General features: G+C 46.8%; 1 protein-coding gene across 2 annotated transcripts in view; it reads left to right on the forward strand.

The window, feature by feature from the left end:
- The window catches only part of PPL (periplakin), a 47,045-nt gene that overhangs the window by 24,417 nt on the left and 4,418 nt on the right, over nt 1-18,210 (forward strand). For both annotated transcript variants that reach the window (XM_028705218.2, XM_028705219.2), the window contains exons 5-21: nt 2,476-2,601; nt 3,717-3,758; nt 4,625-4,786; nt 6,114-6,221; nt 6,371-6,466; nt 9,603-9,725; nt 9,882-10,028; nt 10,780-10,931; nt 11,281-11,378; nt 12,141-12,298; nt 13,189-13,367; nt 13,951-14,089; nt 15,124-15,317; nt 16,022-16,172; nt 16,709-16,792; nt 16,952-17,068; nt 17,911-18,003. In XM_028705218.2, the coding sequence (XP_028561051.2) occupies nt 2,476-2,601; nt 3,717-3,758; nt 4,625-4,786; nt 6,114-6,221; nt 6,371-6,466; nt 9,603-9,725; nt 9,882-10,028; nt 10,780-10,931; nt 11,281-11,378; nt 12,141-12,298; nt 13,189-13,367; nt 13,951-14,089; nt 15,124-15,317; nt 16,022-16,172; nt 16,709-16,792; nt 16,952-17,068; nt 17,911-18,003 (2,169 nt within the window). The remainder of the gene's footprint in view (nt 1-2,475; nt 2,602-3,716; nt 3,759-4,624; nt 4,787-6,113; nt 6,222-6,370; nt 6,467-9,602; nt 9,726-9,881; nt 10,029-10,779; nt 10,932-11,280; nt 11,379-12,140; nt 12,299-13,188; nt 13,368-13,950; nt 14,090-15,123; nt 15,318-16,021; nt 16,173-16,708; nt 16,793-16,951; nt 17,069-17,910; nt 18,004-18,210) is intronic.

Consider the following 18,210-nt stretch of genomic DNA (forward strand, 5'->3'; position numbering starts at 1 on the left):
GGAACTAGAAATGTAGTGCAGTAGAGAGAGAGCTGGGCCTGAACTTTTCTCCCTGTTGTGCTAGATTTCTGTTTGCCAAAGAGCCTTTTTTAATCCATTCTGGGCCTTAACTAAACATGACGTTAATTGCCTGAATCCAGGTAACTTGCATGGGGGATATTTGTTTGTTTTGGTAGGTAATGGGGGGGGGGATGTAAAGTTGAAGCCAGAGCAGCATTTTGGACCAGTGGTGGAGAATTTAGCTCATCCTCCAGCATACCCTCCAAAAGACCACCCCCTCACCCCAAACAGTTGTTTGCAGTCCTTCCATTTTCTCCCTCCCCACCCTCTGCAACCCCAATATGTCTCAGACTTCCCTTTAACTGCTAATTGCACATTTTAAAAAGTGCACATTCACGTAATCCATGCACTATAAGCTTTGCCTAGTTTCTTTATATATTATATATTATTTAGATTTCATATGGGCTACAACAGTAAAATACACAATTATAAAACAAATAAAACAGTTACAATCAGAAAATAAGAAAAGTGGGGGGGGGGGCCTATTAAGAACAGCTCCATATATATAAACCAACTTAAAACAATTCCATATATTAAAGTTAAAAAGTACTTCCACCACTGGGATGAAGCTCCCTTATTTGTATGGGGTGGGCATTCAGAAATGGTACCTTCCACCTGTAGGCTGGCAGGTGGCCCAAGAGTAGGTGGAGCCAGAAGAAATAACAGGCGGAACCAGAGCCAATGACAGGCAGAGCCTGTCCCCATCCTCCTCCCTGCTGAGTTCTGCAAGGGTTAACACTAAAACTAAGGAGGAGGAGGTGTTGTCACCTGGACTGGTAATTAAGGAGGTATGTAAACAGGTGGGGGCTGGCTGAGGGCAGACTGAGGTTGGTGGGGCAGCCCCCCATTCATCCGGATGGACCTGTCTCCATCAACCCCTAGTCCAGCCATGAATGTACTGAAAAGCTCACACAGTGTCAGTTGTCTTGAATGAGCCCCCGCCCCACTCGTCAGGTGCCTGGGCACTGTTAATCAGCTCACAAAACGGGGTAGAGAGATAAAAGCTTTAGGCTGCCAGATCTCTTCCCCCCTGTTGATTTTTGCTCCTCTTCCAGTTGCTTTGTCAGCTTCCAGTTGCAAATCCCCCCCAAATCCTCCCTGGCTGCTGGCTGGAGATGCCCCCTAGCTTTTGGCTTAATGAGAGGCTTTGTGCAGCAGCCCAGGTTCTGCAAGCTTTGCAGTTCTGTCTCTGGGCTGCCTGGCAGGAGCTTCCCTCCCTTTGCCAGGGGCAGGGCACGGCTATCCAGCATCATAGGAGGGAGCCTTCTGCATCTTGGCTGAGAGCCATCCTGTGCAAAATTGCAACAAGTGGGCTTAAAACAAGACAGTTTTGTTTTGGAGGAAGGGAAAGCCAGCAGCACTAGCAATCTAGATATTTGCATCTAGGGATGGGAGACACATTCAGTTCAGTTTGCATTAAAAGGTGAACCTTCTTTCCAAAACAAGATGCAAGCTAAAATGCAGCCATTTTTTGGAAGTTGCACTTCGCTGAATTTTGCAGTGCATGCCAAATCAGGGTAGACCAGCTGTACCCAACCTGGTGCCCTCCAGATGTTTTGTACGGCAGCTCCCATCAGCCCCAGCCAGCACTGGGACATCTGGAGGTAGCGCTCCATTGAAATCTGTCCTCCGGTTTCACAGACATTTTTGGCCCCGCCAAAAGGGGTTGGTGATTTATTGCCTCGTTCCCAAGACTCTCGCCTTTTCATTTGCAAGGTAGCCAAGGGTGGTGTCTCTATTTCCTTCCCTATAAACATTTCTCTAGTGCACTGCAAACTCTCTGGCTGCCCATGCTTGCTGTTTTGAAAAAGAAGAATAAGAAAAAACAACCTATGGGAAGAGTTACCTGTCTTCCCTTTAATTGAACATGGTTTAATTAAATGACCTTTATTGAAATGTGGGCACCCAGGAAGGCTGCAGAATGCAGACTGCTAGAGACATGGCTTGTAGAACAACAGAAAGGGTGCTCAACAGCATCCACCTGCCATCTCAAAAATAAGGCAAATGCCACAAAATCCCTACATCCCACCCATAAGGATTTCCCTGTCCTCTTTGATAATTTCAAAGTTCTGATGAGGAATGTTAAAAAAAATGCAGGAGGAATTTTTGGCGCAGAACTGTCTGCATGCTGGTGTAGATGAGTATTCAGCCTTCGGTTCCCGGGCACTGTTGGACTACAACTTCCATCAGCCCCAGCCAGCTTAGCCAATGGTCAGGGATGATGGGAGGTGTAGTGCAACAACATCTGGGGAATCCAAGGCTGCAGAACATTGGCTGTGGACAATACTAAGCTAAACAGGCTGATGGGTTGACTCTGTATAAGCCAGCCTCCTGTGCTGCTATGTTCTTGGCCTGCTTTGTTTGCCAGGAGTTTGGCGGAAAAACTGGAACCTCCCTCTTTTCTTTTACCACTAGGAAATATTGAACAGCAAGGGCTTCGGCACTGACTTGCCATCAGTCAACGGTCAGGTGGAGGAGCACAACATCTTCCATAATGAAGTGATGGCTATCGGACCACACATCAGCAAGGAAGGTGACAAGGTATCATGTGCTTCTAATGCCTGCTTTGCAGTTCTTCGGGAGGAGGGGAGGGGACAGAATTGGTTTTACGCAGTTCCTGTGCCTTTAACTAGTGACAGGAGAAATCCAACTGGTGTAGCTTTTCCCAGTCACAGGGGCTCTGATGATGAGGAAAGCTGAACCTGTTGGATTTCTGCCCGATGTACCCCAGCTAAAGGTTCAGGAGCTTCAGGGATCTCTCAAAAAGTGATTCAAACACAGTTCAAGGTCCAACACCACCTTGTGTAGCGGGTTTGAGTAAGTGTTGCAGATGTTACTTTGTCCTACCTAACTCTAGCTCCTCTCCTTTCTTCTCCACAGCCTACATAGTCTTTAAATGAGAGACTCTATAAGCTTTACTCTTTGAATGAGAGAGGTTATTTGTTGGGGCTGCCACCACGAGGGGCTGCCCGGTTGGGCCTTTTCAGGGGTGGCTCCCCATTTGTGGAATGCCTTCCCTAGTGAGGTGTGTCTGTCTCACTATTATTAATTTTCAGGAGGTATTTGAAAACATTTGTATTTATTGTTTACTGAATCTATTTTTATAATGTTTAAACTATTTTAGAATGCTTAAGATAAAGCTTATGTGCTGGCTGCTCTGGGCACTTTCGGGAGGAAGGGTAGATACAAATCCAATAAATAAATACTCAACAAACCACTTTTGCCGTGTGTTATAACCGTCTCCCACAGCAAACACATAAACACACCAAGACCATGTGTTGTAGTGGTTAGATAACCAGACGAGAGAGGAGAGGATTTCCTTGGTATAGGATCACTGGAGGAAAGATCTAATACACAAATCAGGGTAGCTAACCCCCAGCACAAAGGCTTCATCTGTTCCCCTCCATCATCTCCCCCCTGCCCTTCCCAAAGACTCACTGATTTTGGCAAGAGCAGCAAAAAGAAAAAGAAAGGAGTTAGACAGAACCCAGTACCCTCTTGGGGGATGCAAATCGCCTCTTCCCCAGTGATCGATTGATCATTTGATTAAAAGCAGCATGCACGTAGCAAGTGTGTTTGCTTTGGGAAGTGTGGTAACACCCTCTGTTGGGGGCCTTGTCCTGTCTTTTGTTCATCCTCTCTTTCTTTGTTTCCAGGAATATATGAGTGGGCTCCAGGTGAAATATCAGAAACTGCTGGTAAGACCTTGTTCTTTTTATTTTCCGTCCTCGAAAGATCAGGGACTAACTTTGGTACATCCAAGCGGGTCAGAGGTGATGTGAGGAGACTCTTGGGTCCCATTCATACCATATACAGAGCATATTTAATGTACACAGCTTCCCTCAGAGAGTCATGAGAACTTTGGTTTGTTAAGAGTGCTGGGAGCTGTAGCTTGTGAGGGCTGTGAACTACAGTTCCCAGGACTCTTTGGAGGAAGCCATATGATTTACGTGTGTGTTACATGTATGGTGTGGCTGAGACCTTGGTTGGCATGCTATGCCCCATTTGAATTAAGACAGCGCTGAGGAGGATTCCTGCATACGTGCCACCTTTCCATAGTTCAAAACGTACTCAAGGCAACTTACAACATGAAAAAGTTACATAATTATAAACATAACAAAAGTACTCATAAACAATAAAACATTGAAAAGTATGCAACCAAATTGAAAATGCCCACATAAATCATAAGATATAAAAATAAAGATGCACGAAATAATATCAATAACAACCCGTCCAACAACACCCGCCTAAACTGTATCCCAGCGCACGAAGCCTTGATCAGTGCCAATAAGCAATTAAGGGCCCTTTGAGTCATACCCTGAGTGTGCTCTCTGTTGTTCCTTACTTTGATCAGAGCTTGGTCAAAATGCACAAGAAACTGTCACTGCTATTCCTTCCCTGCCCCTCCCATTCCCAACTCAATGTGGTCTAGAATCTTGACACCAGGAGACAGGAGTGCACAAATTATGTATTTCACAGTAGACTTAGCCCTCTCTTGAGTTGCTCTCTGTGACTCCCAATCTCCAAGCCTTGACAGCTGGCAAAACTCCCTCTCTGCTTGCAGTCAGGATCCCAACAGAGGCAGCAGGATTTGAACTCGCTCCAGGATTACATGCAGCGCTGCACCAACAAGCTCTACTGGCTAGATCAGCAGGCCAAAGACAGGATGCAGTTTGACTGGAGTGACCGTAACCTCGACTACCCAAGCCGCCGGCGCCAGTATGAGGTACATTTTCTCCCCAGAGCTTATCCCCCCTCAGGAGGCAGTTTGACTTTGAGATCTGTGTGGAAAACGCATTCTGGCATTTGGATCTGAATTATTCAGCCTGAATCGAAGCTGAAGGGCAGAAATATATTAAAGGAGGTGGTAATCATCGTGAATTCCAGTATGAACTAATCTGATCTGTACATCTTAAGACATCACAAACCCTTTGTACACACTATACTTTCAAAGCACATCCAAAGCCCATTTTTCCCCTCACAAAAGTCTGGGCCCCCTAGTTTGTTAAGGGTTGCTGAGAATTGTAAATATGTGAAGGGTAAACTCAGTGCTCAGAATCCTTTGGGAAAGAATGCGTTTCACATATGCTTTAAAGGTAGTGTGTACACAGGTGTTAGATAAATGGTGTTGGTGGTGATATTGTTGTGGCTAATTGCATTGCATAATTTTAGACTGTAAACTGCTCAGGATTGGGACCTGCCTTTGCTACTCTGGTTTGTATCCAACTATGTGATTTTCAGATTAGACTCACTTCCTTCTGTGGGTCTACTCTGGGTATGCCTGTTAGATACAAAACTCTTTAAGTGTTACATGCATTGGGTGATAGCCAACTAAGCTGTCCTCAGAGCAGATCCAGAAATTTCAATGGGTCTCCTCTCAATACGATGAACATCGGCTCTCCCCCATATTTATTTATAAATTCGATTAAGGAAAATAAACCTGGCAAGGAGACAGAAGAGGTAACCTGTGGAGAAAAGCTTTGTAAACTCCAACAACCTCGATCCAACTAAAGGCCCTGTGTGGAATGGGGTTGAAACCAATGTTTCCTTGACCTGCTGAGAGTCACGGCAATAGTGTTAGTAGGAAATTCAGAAGTGTCGGTCTCTTCATGATAGTCACAGCCACACCCTTTGAAGACTATGCAATAATAATAACCAAGGATGCATTGCAACCATCAGTTCAGATCTCCATGTGTTGCCTTTCACCTGCATCTAATAATTTCCTGTGCCTGTACATAGGGAAATGATTTGGATTGCTCCAATATCCGTCTTTTCTTTGAAGTTCCATTGTACATAAAAGAACTTGCACACCAGTCTCTTGAAACTGAAGCCCCTTGTGTTTTCAGTTGTTCCTCAATGCCTAGTGTTGGGAGCATATAGCAGCTGAAAAGATCCCCTTTCACGCTGAGTGGCTCTAAGCACACTAGAGACAGGGGCCCTGCTGCGGAAATAGTAATGGGTGCTGAATCCCCCTGGACCACTCTGCCTGACTGGGTTGTGGACCGCCCAGAAATCAGATGGTAACATCTCTGCTTCCTTCCTTCTCCCTTTAGAATTTCATCAACCGGAATTTGGAAGAAAAAGAGGGAGCGATCAACAAGCTGCACGAGGACGGCAATAAGCTACTGGCCCAAAGTCACCCTGGGAAGATCCCCATTGAGGTGAGTTTGGCTGCTGCCATGCGCATGGGGTCCTTTCTCCACCCCCAGCTGGTACCCTATCAGAGGCTCTTTTGGTTCCCGAGAGGTGTCTCCCCGCCACCGCCCTTCTGTGACCTACTGATCATTACCTGCTATCCTCTCGCTTTCAGGCTCACATCGAGGCAGTCCACGCTGACTGGAAGGAGTACCTCAACTTGCTTATCTGTGAGGAGAGCCACCTCAAGTTCATGGAGGACTACCACCAGGTACCTTGCCATTGAGGACACTTAGGAGGGGCTGTCAGAAAATGCAGCAGTGCATCTTTGCCCTCTAGCAAGATGGCTGCCATTCAGGATCTCAACCAACCAACGTCCTTCAGGATACTGTAAACCTCAATTGGAGTTGGTAATACTCACAGAAGACCTGTTAGAATTTAAGACTAATTTAGGTCCATTAATTTCAGTGGGCTATACTCAGCTAAGTCTTACTTGGAGCAGACCCATGGAAGGACCTGAGTCAGTCATGCCCATTAATTTCAGTGGGATTGCGGAGTGGAACTTGCATTGAATCCAACACAGTGGATCTACTCCAAAGAGAATCCCTACTGTTGTGCCCCCTTGTGCTTTACCTGGTACCTGCGAAGACCCCATTTTGAGGGGCCCAGTTGTCTTTTCTTTTACCCTTTGGCAGTGGCTGGCTTGAGTGCGGTTGACTTAAATGTTTTAGATCAGGAAGGGGGGAAACGCCAGTTTGGGGGGGGGGAGAAGGCTGGTTGTGGTGGTCTCCTGAAATTTGCTCATATTTCTAGGTGTGACCACTGCTGCTCCAAAAAGGTTGGGCACCACTTCTGTGAACTGTTCCCTTGCTGTTTTCTGTTTTTCTTTCCCAGCTGATATTCAACATTCCATGACCCCTGGTGATCACTGAGCATGCTCAGTCCTCGGGTGTAGGGGTTGTTTTTTTTAGAGGAGGGAGGGATTTCCCCCACCTTACTTAAGTTTTTTTTTGGGGGGGGAGCATTTCTACAATCCTTGAGATTTCCCCAAGCATACTCCATTTTGTCTCTGCTTCCACCAGCATGGCAGCACTAAGGGAGCGATGAGATGGGTGGCCGTAAATGGAACAGTTAGTGGCAGTGTTGGAGGCCCAGAGACCTGGTTGTCCCATAGAGCAGCTGTGGGCAGATTGGGCAGCCTTGAAGGATCTGCTTTGTTTTCCCCACCCCACAAAACCTGAGATCCACCACCCAGGGCCTGGTGCAAAGGGCACACACTTCTGAGCCCAGGGATTTGTTCTGAGCAAGTGAGTCAGATGTTGTCATTTGCAGGGGAGGACAGCAGGGAGGTGGCTTTCCTGATAATCAAATACCAAGCTGTCCTGCCAGACAGTTTGTCTAGCACGGCTTCGTGTTAAGCAAGGAGGTACCCACGTTGGGTGCTGCAATGCTTGCTTGTATGGGAAACAGCCGAAGGAGCTGGTGAGAAAACAATCTTGCCCGACCTGTTTTACCCCCCTTCGTCACTCTTTCCTGAACCTCTTTGCTGTCAGGTGTTACTGATCAAGCAGGCATCTGCCTTCTGCAGGTGGCTCAGAAAGGCAGAGGCTCCCAGATTCTGTGCTCCGATTGTCCTCGGGGCAAAGGCAGGCATGTCTCTTTGCTTTTAGAATTCCATAGTTAGCAGGTAATATTTTGCTGCCCTTCATTTTTCTCTTGTCGACTGTAGGAGTAGTTTTTGACTACTTGAATTTTAGGCAAGAGGCCCACACACAACTGTGTGGGGGGCCCTTTAAAACACCCCTATGCAGGCTCCCGCTTTTGTCTTTAGGGTGCGAGAGACTATAGCATAGTGGCCAAGCATGAAAAAGGTCCCAGGTTTAATCCCCACCTTCTGCAGGTAGGGCTGGGATAGAACGCTGCCCAAAATCCTGGAGAGCTGCTGCAGGTCACTGTAGACAATACTGAGCCAGATGGACAAAGGTTTGATGTTGTACAAGACAGCTTCCTTTCTCTTATGTTCCTATGTGACCAGATGAAAGGGACAACAGTCTCTTTAATAGTTGCACTGAAGGGGCGATTGGGATAGATTGCTGCTTTTCACAGAGGTGGGAGAAAAGCTTGTCCTCTTTTACAGGTTGTCACCCACTTCCTGTTTTTTTAAATACATAAATCCCCAAACCCTAAAAGGAACAAAGCACAAACGGTGGTGATGCCATTGCTGATCCAGCCTGAACCTACCTGTCCCAAACTCATTTTGTTTGTAGTTTATAGGCTGACATTCAACATATACATTCAGATCCCAGGGCGGTTTCCAATCATAAAATAAACACCAGAGAATCATAAACAATTGAAACATAACCCTTCATAAAATGAATATGGGGAGGGTGGGGAAGGGTGGCAGAAGAAGGGATGGGGGAGAAATTTAGGTTTGCATTTTAATTCACAGTTCCTGAATACACAAACTGAATTTCCTTCAATGTTGCAGTTCTCTGAATTTTGCAGTGAGGTTCCTACCGACCAGTGTGTTCAAAAATGCATAAATTACAGAAAAGTGTGCTTAAAACTGCACCTGTTAGAGAAATGACAAATGCAAAAATGCATTATATTGGAGAAATTGCCTTGCAAAAATATGTACATTTGCCAAAATTGTATACGGAAATGTGTTGATTAGGAAAAATTCACACTAAAATGCTCACGTTGTTGTTGTTTTTCAAAAATCACAAATAGCTGCAGAAATCCAGAGAACTAAATTTAAGGTTGGAAAAAAGAGATAGAGGACCAAAATTGATAGATTCAGCCATCCCTGAATCTATCCTGTTTAAGACAGGGCTGGAATCAACTTCCATAAGCCCCAGCTAGCATGGCGGATGGTCAGGGAAAACATGAGGTGTAATCAAGCAACATCTGGAGGACCACAGGCTCCAATCCCTGATGTGGAAGAGAGAATAGTATTTCATTTCTCTAGAACCCCCCATACTAGGGCGTGTAGCTGGAGCTTAATGGTGTAGTGGTTAAGAGCAGTAGACTCGTAATCTGGTGAACCGGGTTTGCTTCCTCACTCCTCCACATGCAGCTGCTGGGTGACCTTGGGCTAGTCACACTTCTCTGAAGTCTCTCAGGCTCACTCACCTCACAGGGTGTTTGTTGTGGGAGAGGAAAGGAAAAGGAGATTGTTAGCTGCTTTGAGACTCCTTCGGGTAGTGATATAGCAGGATATCAAATCCAAACTCTTCTTCTTCTCCTTCTCCACTCTACCAACAAGTGAGTTATTGCCTTACAGGGAGAGGGGGAGGGGAAAGTGTCCACACCCCTTTGTGACAGTCATGTTGTGAGGGTGCAGTGCACTGTTTTTCTGTCTCAAAGGGGATCCCTTGACTTTTTGAGTTGCTTCCCACCCCAAACAGTTCCAAAAAGATGCTAAGGATGCGCAGGACCTTCTCAGGAAAGTGGACACAGATCTGGACCAGAAATACAGCCCGGATTTCAAGGATCGATACCAGATTGAATCTTTGCTGAAGGAGCTGGAGGCAAGTATTGAGTGTGAGAGTTGACTGCAGCTGCACATCACACTGAGCTATGGCCCTGCCCCTCTGCTTTTGGCCAGCACAGCTTTGTCCATATCCCATTGTCTGCCTTGATCGTCTCTTCCCTGGTGCATCAGGATTTTGCCTTGTCTTCACCAGGACCAGGAGAAGGCCTTGGACAAGTATGACGATGTGGTGAAGTCCCTGCAGAAGCGCAGCCAGCAGGTGCTCCCTCTGAAGTTCCGCCGGGAGACCCCGCTTAAGCCCATCCCGGTGGAAGCGCTTTGTGACTATGAAAGTGAGCGGGTAAGAAGCCATGTTGCCCCTTCTCCTCATCACAGGATGGTGCAACGGGCAAAATATCTGCCTGGTAAATTCAGGTGGGGCAGGGGATATATTTACTTGGGTACACATTTGAATGAGATCATACCTAGCTCGCATTTCCTGAAACAATTATCCAATTGAAACGTCGGTATCCTTTGAAATTCATACTTCTCTGAATTTTGCAATGCAGTTCTCTAACCAAAATGTGTGCCTATTGGGGAAAAGCTTCCAGTATGTTATTGAGACTGCTGCTAAAACAAGGGGGGAAAGCTCCATTTTAGCAGCATTTTCAATGGAAATTGCTCGATACTATTGGAGCAAAGTGGGCTTTCCTTCCCACTGTTGTTCATGGGGGAGACGATCCTTGCTCCAGCAAAGGAACAGCCAGAAGCTCACTTTAAGTTCCTGGTTGTTTATTTGAAGCCACATCAACATCTACCTGAAGTTATAAGTCAGGTGTAGGAGCAGGTGGACCTGCCAAATGAGGAGGTCTGATGGGCCATATTTGGTCTACAGGCTGAAGGTTCCCAACCTTTGAACCAGCCCTTTCATCTGTAGAGCCAAGCTTTGTTTTCTCTGTCAGTGTTTGTCTGGTCTCAGGGAAAGGTCTTTCCAGCCACGGGCTAAAATACCCCCTTTTAACCAGTGGCACCAGGGCAAAGCATGCACTCCTGGGACCACTGGGGGTGGGAGAAATGAGACGAGTGCTTATCCTAAACTCTTTCTACCCCAGTGCCAGATCTCTCGTGGAGCCAGATACACCCTGCACAAGAACAGTGGTGACATCTGGGAAGTTACCGACAGCGCAGGAAATGCAATCAGCGCCCCTGGCGTCTGCTTCATGATCCCCCCGACAGATCCTGAATCGCTGGCTCACGCTGACAAGTAAGTGCTCCCCGATCCAGATTGTGTTGACACGAACCAGCCATTTGACGGATTAGGATGGAGTTGCTGTCTATCGTTGGTCTGTTTTGCTTCTGTTTGTTTTGCAGCTTATTGCTGGGTTTTTGTTGTAATGCATTCTCTCTTTCCTCCATGTTTTATGCCGTGCTTCATGTTTTTAATTGTCATAAATTGTATTAATAGTAGCAGTAACAATGCCAGTGCCAAGCAGGCCTTTGATGGTTCAGACAGAGGCCTTCCTTTTGTCTATTTCCACATTCATTTTAAGCATGAAAGTGCTTCGCATTCCCCACTATTTGCGCAACTGGCTCAATCTCTTCTTGTCCCACAGCATCACCGGTCAGTATCAGAGCGTGAAACAGAAGATAGCTGGCACCAAGGGCCTTCTGCAGCAGCGATATGATGGGCTGAAGGCAGACAGCATTGGAGGTAGGTGTTCCACACCATGCCTGGGGGAAGGCTTGAGTTCCACATTTAAAATGGAAGGGCCATTAGCTCATCACAAGCAGTGAATTGAGTTCAAATTCAGTAGCTATGCATACCATGCACGGAAAATGCTGCAATTCTGGAAAACTGAATTAGAATTCTGTGATCTGTTTACTGTATATTATGCAAAGGTATGTGCAGATATCTCTTTATTAATATGGTTGTGTGGAGAGTCATAGTTCAGTAGCAGAATCTGTGCTTTCCATGCAGAAGAGACATTTTGTTGTGATTCGGGGAAAATGTGAATTCAATATGACTGCATCTTATGCAGGGGTTCAATTCCAAGGGTTCTGCGTATACACAAAAGCGGTTATGCTCAAACCATCCCCATGTGAGCACCCTTACTTTTCGGAGCTGGTTTGGTGAGCAGGCCTCGCCCAATAAGCAAGGCAGAGAGTTTAAAAGTGCACATTGCGTGCCTTTAATTGGCACAATTTCAACCAGTTGGCATTCCGCCATGTGAGGCTGAAATCGCACAAGTGGGTAAGATGGGATTGTACTGTACCGCTTTGAAATTTGTTAGAAAAGTGACATCACAATATTAGCCTCCTTAGTAGCCCAATTTGTGAGAAGGCCCCTTCTTGGGATAGTTTAAGGGCCTCAGCCACTATTTCTCCACTTCTCCCAGCAAATGTACTTGCTGACCAGGGATCCAAACATAAAACCTTCTGCTCCACCTCCTGTTGTTGTTGTTTTTTGCCTCAGATGCAGCATCAGTCCAGGGGCGACAGTTGCTGGCGGGGCTGGAGAAAGTGAACAGTGAGCTGGATAAGCAAGAGAAAGCCATCACTGCAAACCTGCGGCCGCCGCTAGAGCAAAGCCGGGCAGTGCAGGACAGCGCGGAGCGATCCAAGGATCTTAAGGTAAAGTCTCTCCCCACCCCCAAATCTATTCTGCAGTGAGTTGATAGAATGGCAATTGGTTGCTCATACCATTGTAAATCACAGGTAAGGGGGATACCATTGTTGAATGCAGATAGAAACCTGCCCTTAAGATAGGTATGTGGCATGGGAGGAAGAGGCGCTGCCTTCATTCTCACAAGATGTAGTGATTGCCACTAACATGGGCAGCTTTTAAAGAGGGTTAGACAAATTTATGGGGGAAAGCTATGTTCTCCTTCCCCTGTTGAGGGAGGATGACTATGAATACCAGTGAATCATAAGGGGGGAGGGTGCTATTGAACCCAGGTCCTGCTTGTCGGCTTCCCAAGGGCAGCTGGTTGTTCGCGGTGGGAACAGGATGCTGGATCTAAGACTTTATAGAATCTTTATTCTCAATAGTGATGAAACCCACAGGTGGAGAAAACAGTGAAGCTGCATCTTACATGCATTTGACTTGCACAACTTCAACCATACATGGATAGTGAAGGATAGGATCAAAGGCTGTTGGGAAAGGGCTGCTTGGCCTTTGGCTTGTGAAAGATCTTGTAGGAAAGCCTCACCACTGCACAAAAATGCTGAGGAGTTTTCATGAGAATTTCTTTTTTAATCTCAAATTACTGCCGAAACGTGGGGAACTGTATTTAAGATTTAAAAAGAGAGAAATTGAGTGCTCAAACTGAGTTCCTCCCATCCCTAATATTGAGCCGGGCAGGATGCTATGAGTTGTGTCCAGAGTTATGGACCCTTCTCCCCCCTACTCTGCAGCCCAGGAGGATTCTGGCTCAAGAACTCAGCTTCTCCTGACACAGACAGCAGAGGGGCAGTGCCATGCTCTCTTGCTCACCTGCTGCCCACCTCTCTCCCCTTTGCAGAACATCACCAATGAGGTCCGGCGTATTGAACCTGAGAAAGCACGCAGGATCCAGGAGTGTGAAACCTTCATAGAGTCCGTGCCAGACACAGGAAGTGCCTCCCTGCTAAAGAACAAGGCAGAAGAGACAAACAACAAATACAACCATGTCATCCAGCTGCTTGGTGCCGCTCAGGAGAAGTAGGTGTCTGTACAGCTTCTCTGAGTCGGTTTGGAGAGGGAACATGAAATTTCACCACCTGCTCTTGATCTTTGGGTCCTTTTGGTAGCTTGGCTCACCTGTTTGAGCTCTTGGTAAGCACCTCCATATGGTGCACCTGCTTTTGGAGGATGAGCTGCAGCTCAGTAGTAGAACACCTGCTCTGCGTGCAACCTGTATAAATCATGAACAGGAAATTAGCATATTTCTTATTTTGCATAATTTATTCTGGCTTTGCTGGTCATGGGGGACGGCCAGTATGCAGGGCCTGGAAGGAGCCCACCCAACCCATTAAAAATCTTTTTCAGCCATCTCTCTGGCTGCTGAGGGAATATCCGCAATAGCTTACAATGCATTGCAACCATGAACACTAGACAAAAGGCGAGGTTTTCCAGACGCTGACTCCTTTGCCTAATACCACACACTGCAGATATTCTGTGCTCCTGTGAAATCATAGCATCCATCCATGTGCACAGAACCCCGTCTGCTTCTTCTGCCTGAAGGGGTATCCATGTCTGTAAAGCTGTGTTTATTTGAAGAGCTGCTTTTGTCTGTCTTGTACAGAGTGGATGTTGCCAATCGCCTTGAGAAGAGTCTGCAGCAAGGGAGGGACCTGATTTCTGGCTACGAGAACAAGTTGGCCATTGAGGACACTATTCCAGAGGACACAGGTGCCCTGGAGCGCAAGAGAGAAGAGCTGCTGGTGAGTCCTCACTTTCAGTGGGGCTTTCAAAACAACAGCAGTGCTGCTAAATGGCCCAAATGTATCCGGACAATCACCAGTCAGCACAGTTTCTGAGGTCATCCTATTGTCCCATCTCTGGCTGAAAGAACAAGGGAGAGGGGGTCTGCTTCAGCTGTGATAAGAGATGGAGGAGGAATCCACCTGACTCAGATTCCAAAGTGGATTCACCTGATCCAATCTGGATGGAATCATGACCTGAACTGGATCACTGGCCCGCTTAAGAATCCACAATCCAGCGGGTTCCAGCCTGCGGGTTTAAAACATAGTCAAAAGTAGGACCTGCAGGGTTGCACACTGCCTCTGTTTCCCTTTCTTTTTTTCTTTAAACTAGGGCTGGGGGACTTACGGCCCTCCAGATGTTGCTGAACTACAGCAAGCTAGGCCAATGGTGAGGGATGATGGGAATTGTAGTTCAGCAACATCTGGAGGGCTATAGGTGCCACACATTTGCTTTAAACACTCTAAAATAGCACTATCCAGCCACACACAGGCTGAGTGGCTAGCCCATGGGGTTCCTTGCTATCCTGTACCTTCAGTGAACATAGAGAGAGCCCCCCCCCCAAACCCCAACAGGGCTTGATGAAATTCCATCACTCCCAAGGGGACTTAAATAGGGGAAATATCACTGCTGCCAGGGTTACTTAGTCCTGTCCCCTCAAAGAACTGGGACTGCCAGGACATAAAATCCATACAATTAAAACCTCTTTGCGTGCTTTAAAATGGGCTCCTAAGACCCCCACCCTGCTTTAAACCTGGTGGGTGTTTTTTACATAGAACTTGGGATGACATCATGTCATTTGCTGGCTCCTGGCAAATTTGTATGATGCTGCTTTCTTGCTTTTTGTCTTTTGTTTTATTGTTGAGGCTTGTGTTTTCATTTGTACTGTGACAGATTTAAATCTTTGTGAGGCTGTCCTAGAAAGGTAGGGTAAAAATGTTAACATCGTTTAAAATACTTGATTATCCATTCCCCCCCCCCAACTTTTCTCCAGGCACTGGGTTCTGAATTGCAGGCCCACCAGCCTTTGCTGAGCGTGGCAGAGCAGGATCTGCAGAAAGCCAAGAAGTGCTCCAATGCCCTGGCCAGCCAGTTCCAAGAGCACTGCCCGGACATCGAGCGCCAGGAAGCTGAACTCCATAAGCTCAACCAGCGGTTTGGCAACCTCAACAAGCAAATAGATCACAGGTCAGGCTGTGAGCGGAAGAAAGAGGGGGTGAATGAAGCCCTGGCAATAGAAGCAGGAGAAGGAATGTCCAAACTCCTCTTTCCCCAATCCTGTGTCACCAGGTTATCTTGCGGAGGATGTTTTAGCTGTTTGCGTACTCCCCATCCCCGGAGGCTCTCAAAACGGATGGTGGTTAATACATACAAATGGGAGCTGCAACTGAGAGCTGCATTAAAGGAAGCAGATAAATGTAGACTTTTTTGCTATAAAACGGGAGAGTTCATCCAAATTTGTCATATATTTAGTCTAGTTTAGACTAGGGCAGTGGTTCCGAATTAGCTAAGTACTGCAGACCCCCCGTTTTTCAAAAGCCAAGACACTGACTACTTTTGAAAATGTTGCTATATCTCTCTGGTAGTTTTTGTTACGTGAACGCTTCAACATGTTCTAGTGCAAGACTGGGGTGCATGTCTTCCAGGCTGCAGTCCTGCACAAATCACATGACCTGCATGTTTTTGGGTGCCACAGTCTCACACGAGAGCACGCCCCCCCCCCCATGCAATGTCCTGGACAGTTGACTGGTGTATATACTGTGGACCCTCTGTGATCCACAGACCACCAATTGGGAACCATTGGTCTACTAGGAGGGTGTTACAGTTAATGGCACTGTGACATTTCTGCTAATGTCCATCCCAAGCAAGTATTGTTCCGCTTCCCTTCACAGATCTCAGATGTTGCAGAAAGCAAAATTGTCCTACTCCAACTATCGCAGTGGCTACAACAACCTGAACCAGTTCCTTTGTAACGTGCCCAACTATGAGCCTCAAGAAACCGACAATGTCAGTCAAGTGGAAACCAAGCTGAAGAACCAACAGGTAATCATAGAAGAGAATCATAAGAGTTGGAAGGAGCTTCAGAGTTCATCCAACTTTCTTGTCCGATTCCCCTGCACCCTGTGATAAGCTGATTATGCAGTAGGACTGTGATCCTAATCTGGCTCTGATCTGGACTGGACCCCAAATGAAATCAGAGGTCTTGCACAGCCCTAATGTTTAATTAGGGTTTTAAATGATGCAGGTGGAGAACATGGTCTGCATCATCTCCTTCCCACACCCTGCCGCTTGCAGCTGCATGGGTAATCAGGGTTTACAGAGAGTTTAACAGCCCCAATTAAACTTGTGGAGACTCTCATCTGTGTTGTCTTCTTCTGCCCACCCCCAAACTTGCTGCCCAGCGGCTCATCTGCCTTATGGCAACCCGACTGCTCTGGGAAGACCTGATGAGACCAGAGATAATGGGAGATGTAACCCAGAAACATCTAGTAGGACCACATTAGCTATCCCGATCTAAAAGATGGTATAGCCATTGGCTTCTTGCTGTTTCACATTTTCTGCTTGATCTGTTTCTGCAGGCCCTGCTGGGGGAAATTGCTAGCAAAGAGCAAGATGTTCAGAAAGTTTCCGCCGAGGCTCAACAGTATCAGCAAGCAGTGAAGGTGAGGATGGTGGGACATGGGTGTGGCTCAGAGAAGCAGCCACCTGTATGGCTAAAAGGGTTGCTTACAGAAAGAAAACAACCCCATCGCAGAGGAGATGTACTATGGAACTGTGACTGGTTCTCTGTAAGTAGATTTTCATCTCCCTCCCCTCTGCAGGACTATGAACTTGAAGCAGAGAAGCTGAGATCCATCCTTGACCTGGAAAATGGTCGCAATGGCTTCATGAGTAAGAGACCTAGAATCCAGTCTCCAGCCGCTAAAGTGAAAGAAGAGGTACTTGCTGGTATTTGACAAGCCCTCTGCCACGGTCTAAGTGGCTCCTCTAGGCAGTATTTCAATATTTTTCATGTTGAAGGTCCATAGCTCAGTGGCCAAGTGTCTGCTTTGCATGCAGAAGCCCCCAGGTTCAATCCTTGATATTGCCTGATAGGGCTAGGAGAGAACCCTGCCTGAAACCCTGGGGCACCACTGTGAGTCAGCATAGGCAATACTAGATGTACCTGTGGTCTGGCTCCATACAAGGAAGATTTATGAATGTGCTATGTTCACCCTGAAGGGAACAGCAGTTGGCTCTGTGGCTTGACACCATCTTGGGTCCATTCTTGGATTTGTCTCAGCTGTTTGCGTTCTTGCCTCAGCTCTGCCAAACCACAACCAGTGTCACTTCCGACAAAGGAAGGATGTCCTGACTCCACTGCATGACTAGGCCTCGATGTCATAAATTTGATGGGGAATGAACAAGGCTGAGAGGCACTGGGTGGAAGACACTGATCTCTCCAGGTGCCCAGAGGCCTTGTTGGGCGGTGCATCAACCAAAACTTGCTTGACTGCAGAAATACCCCTCTGAATGCTTCCTCCCTTGTCCAAAACCCCATCAATGACCACAGTTGCCAACTCCCCAGAAGCATGGAAGGAGGTTGTCAGCTTCTTTTATCTAGCCTGAAAATTGGTTCCTGCAGAGCTCAGGTCCTGCTTATGGGCTTCCCATAGGCATCTGGTTTAGCTATTCTAAGAACAGGAATGTAAGACTAGATGGCCCATTGGCCTAATCCAGCATGGCTCTTCTTATGTTCTTAATACCTTTTGTTAACCTCATTTCTTTTTTCCATTCTTAGGAAGCTCTCCTGGCTGCAAAGTTCACGGAGGTGAATGCTGTCAATAAGCAGAGGCTGCAGAACCTGGAGTTTGCCCAGAATCTCTTGAGACAAGTGAGTGTGAGAAGCTTAAGCTTTAATTTGCTTCTCACTGTTCTAGCTACTTAGGCAGAACTCTGGAAAGAGGAAGAAGATGCACATAGGCTGGGGTGCAGACTTAATACAGGCAGAGAATCCTAGCTGGCTGCAAGTTATAGAGCCGTTTTGTGAGAAAACATCCCAACTCTGCATGCCAATTTTTAATGAGAATATGCCCATGCA

This window comes from Podarcis muralis, chromosome 14, assembly GCF_964188315.1.
Source record: "Podarcis muralis chromosome 14, rPodMur119.hap1.1, whole genome shotgun sequence".
NCBI lineage: Eukaryota > Metazoa > Chordata > Lepidosauria > Squamata > Lacertidae > Podarcis > Podarcis muralis.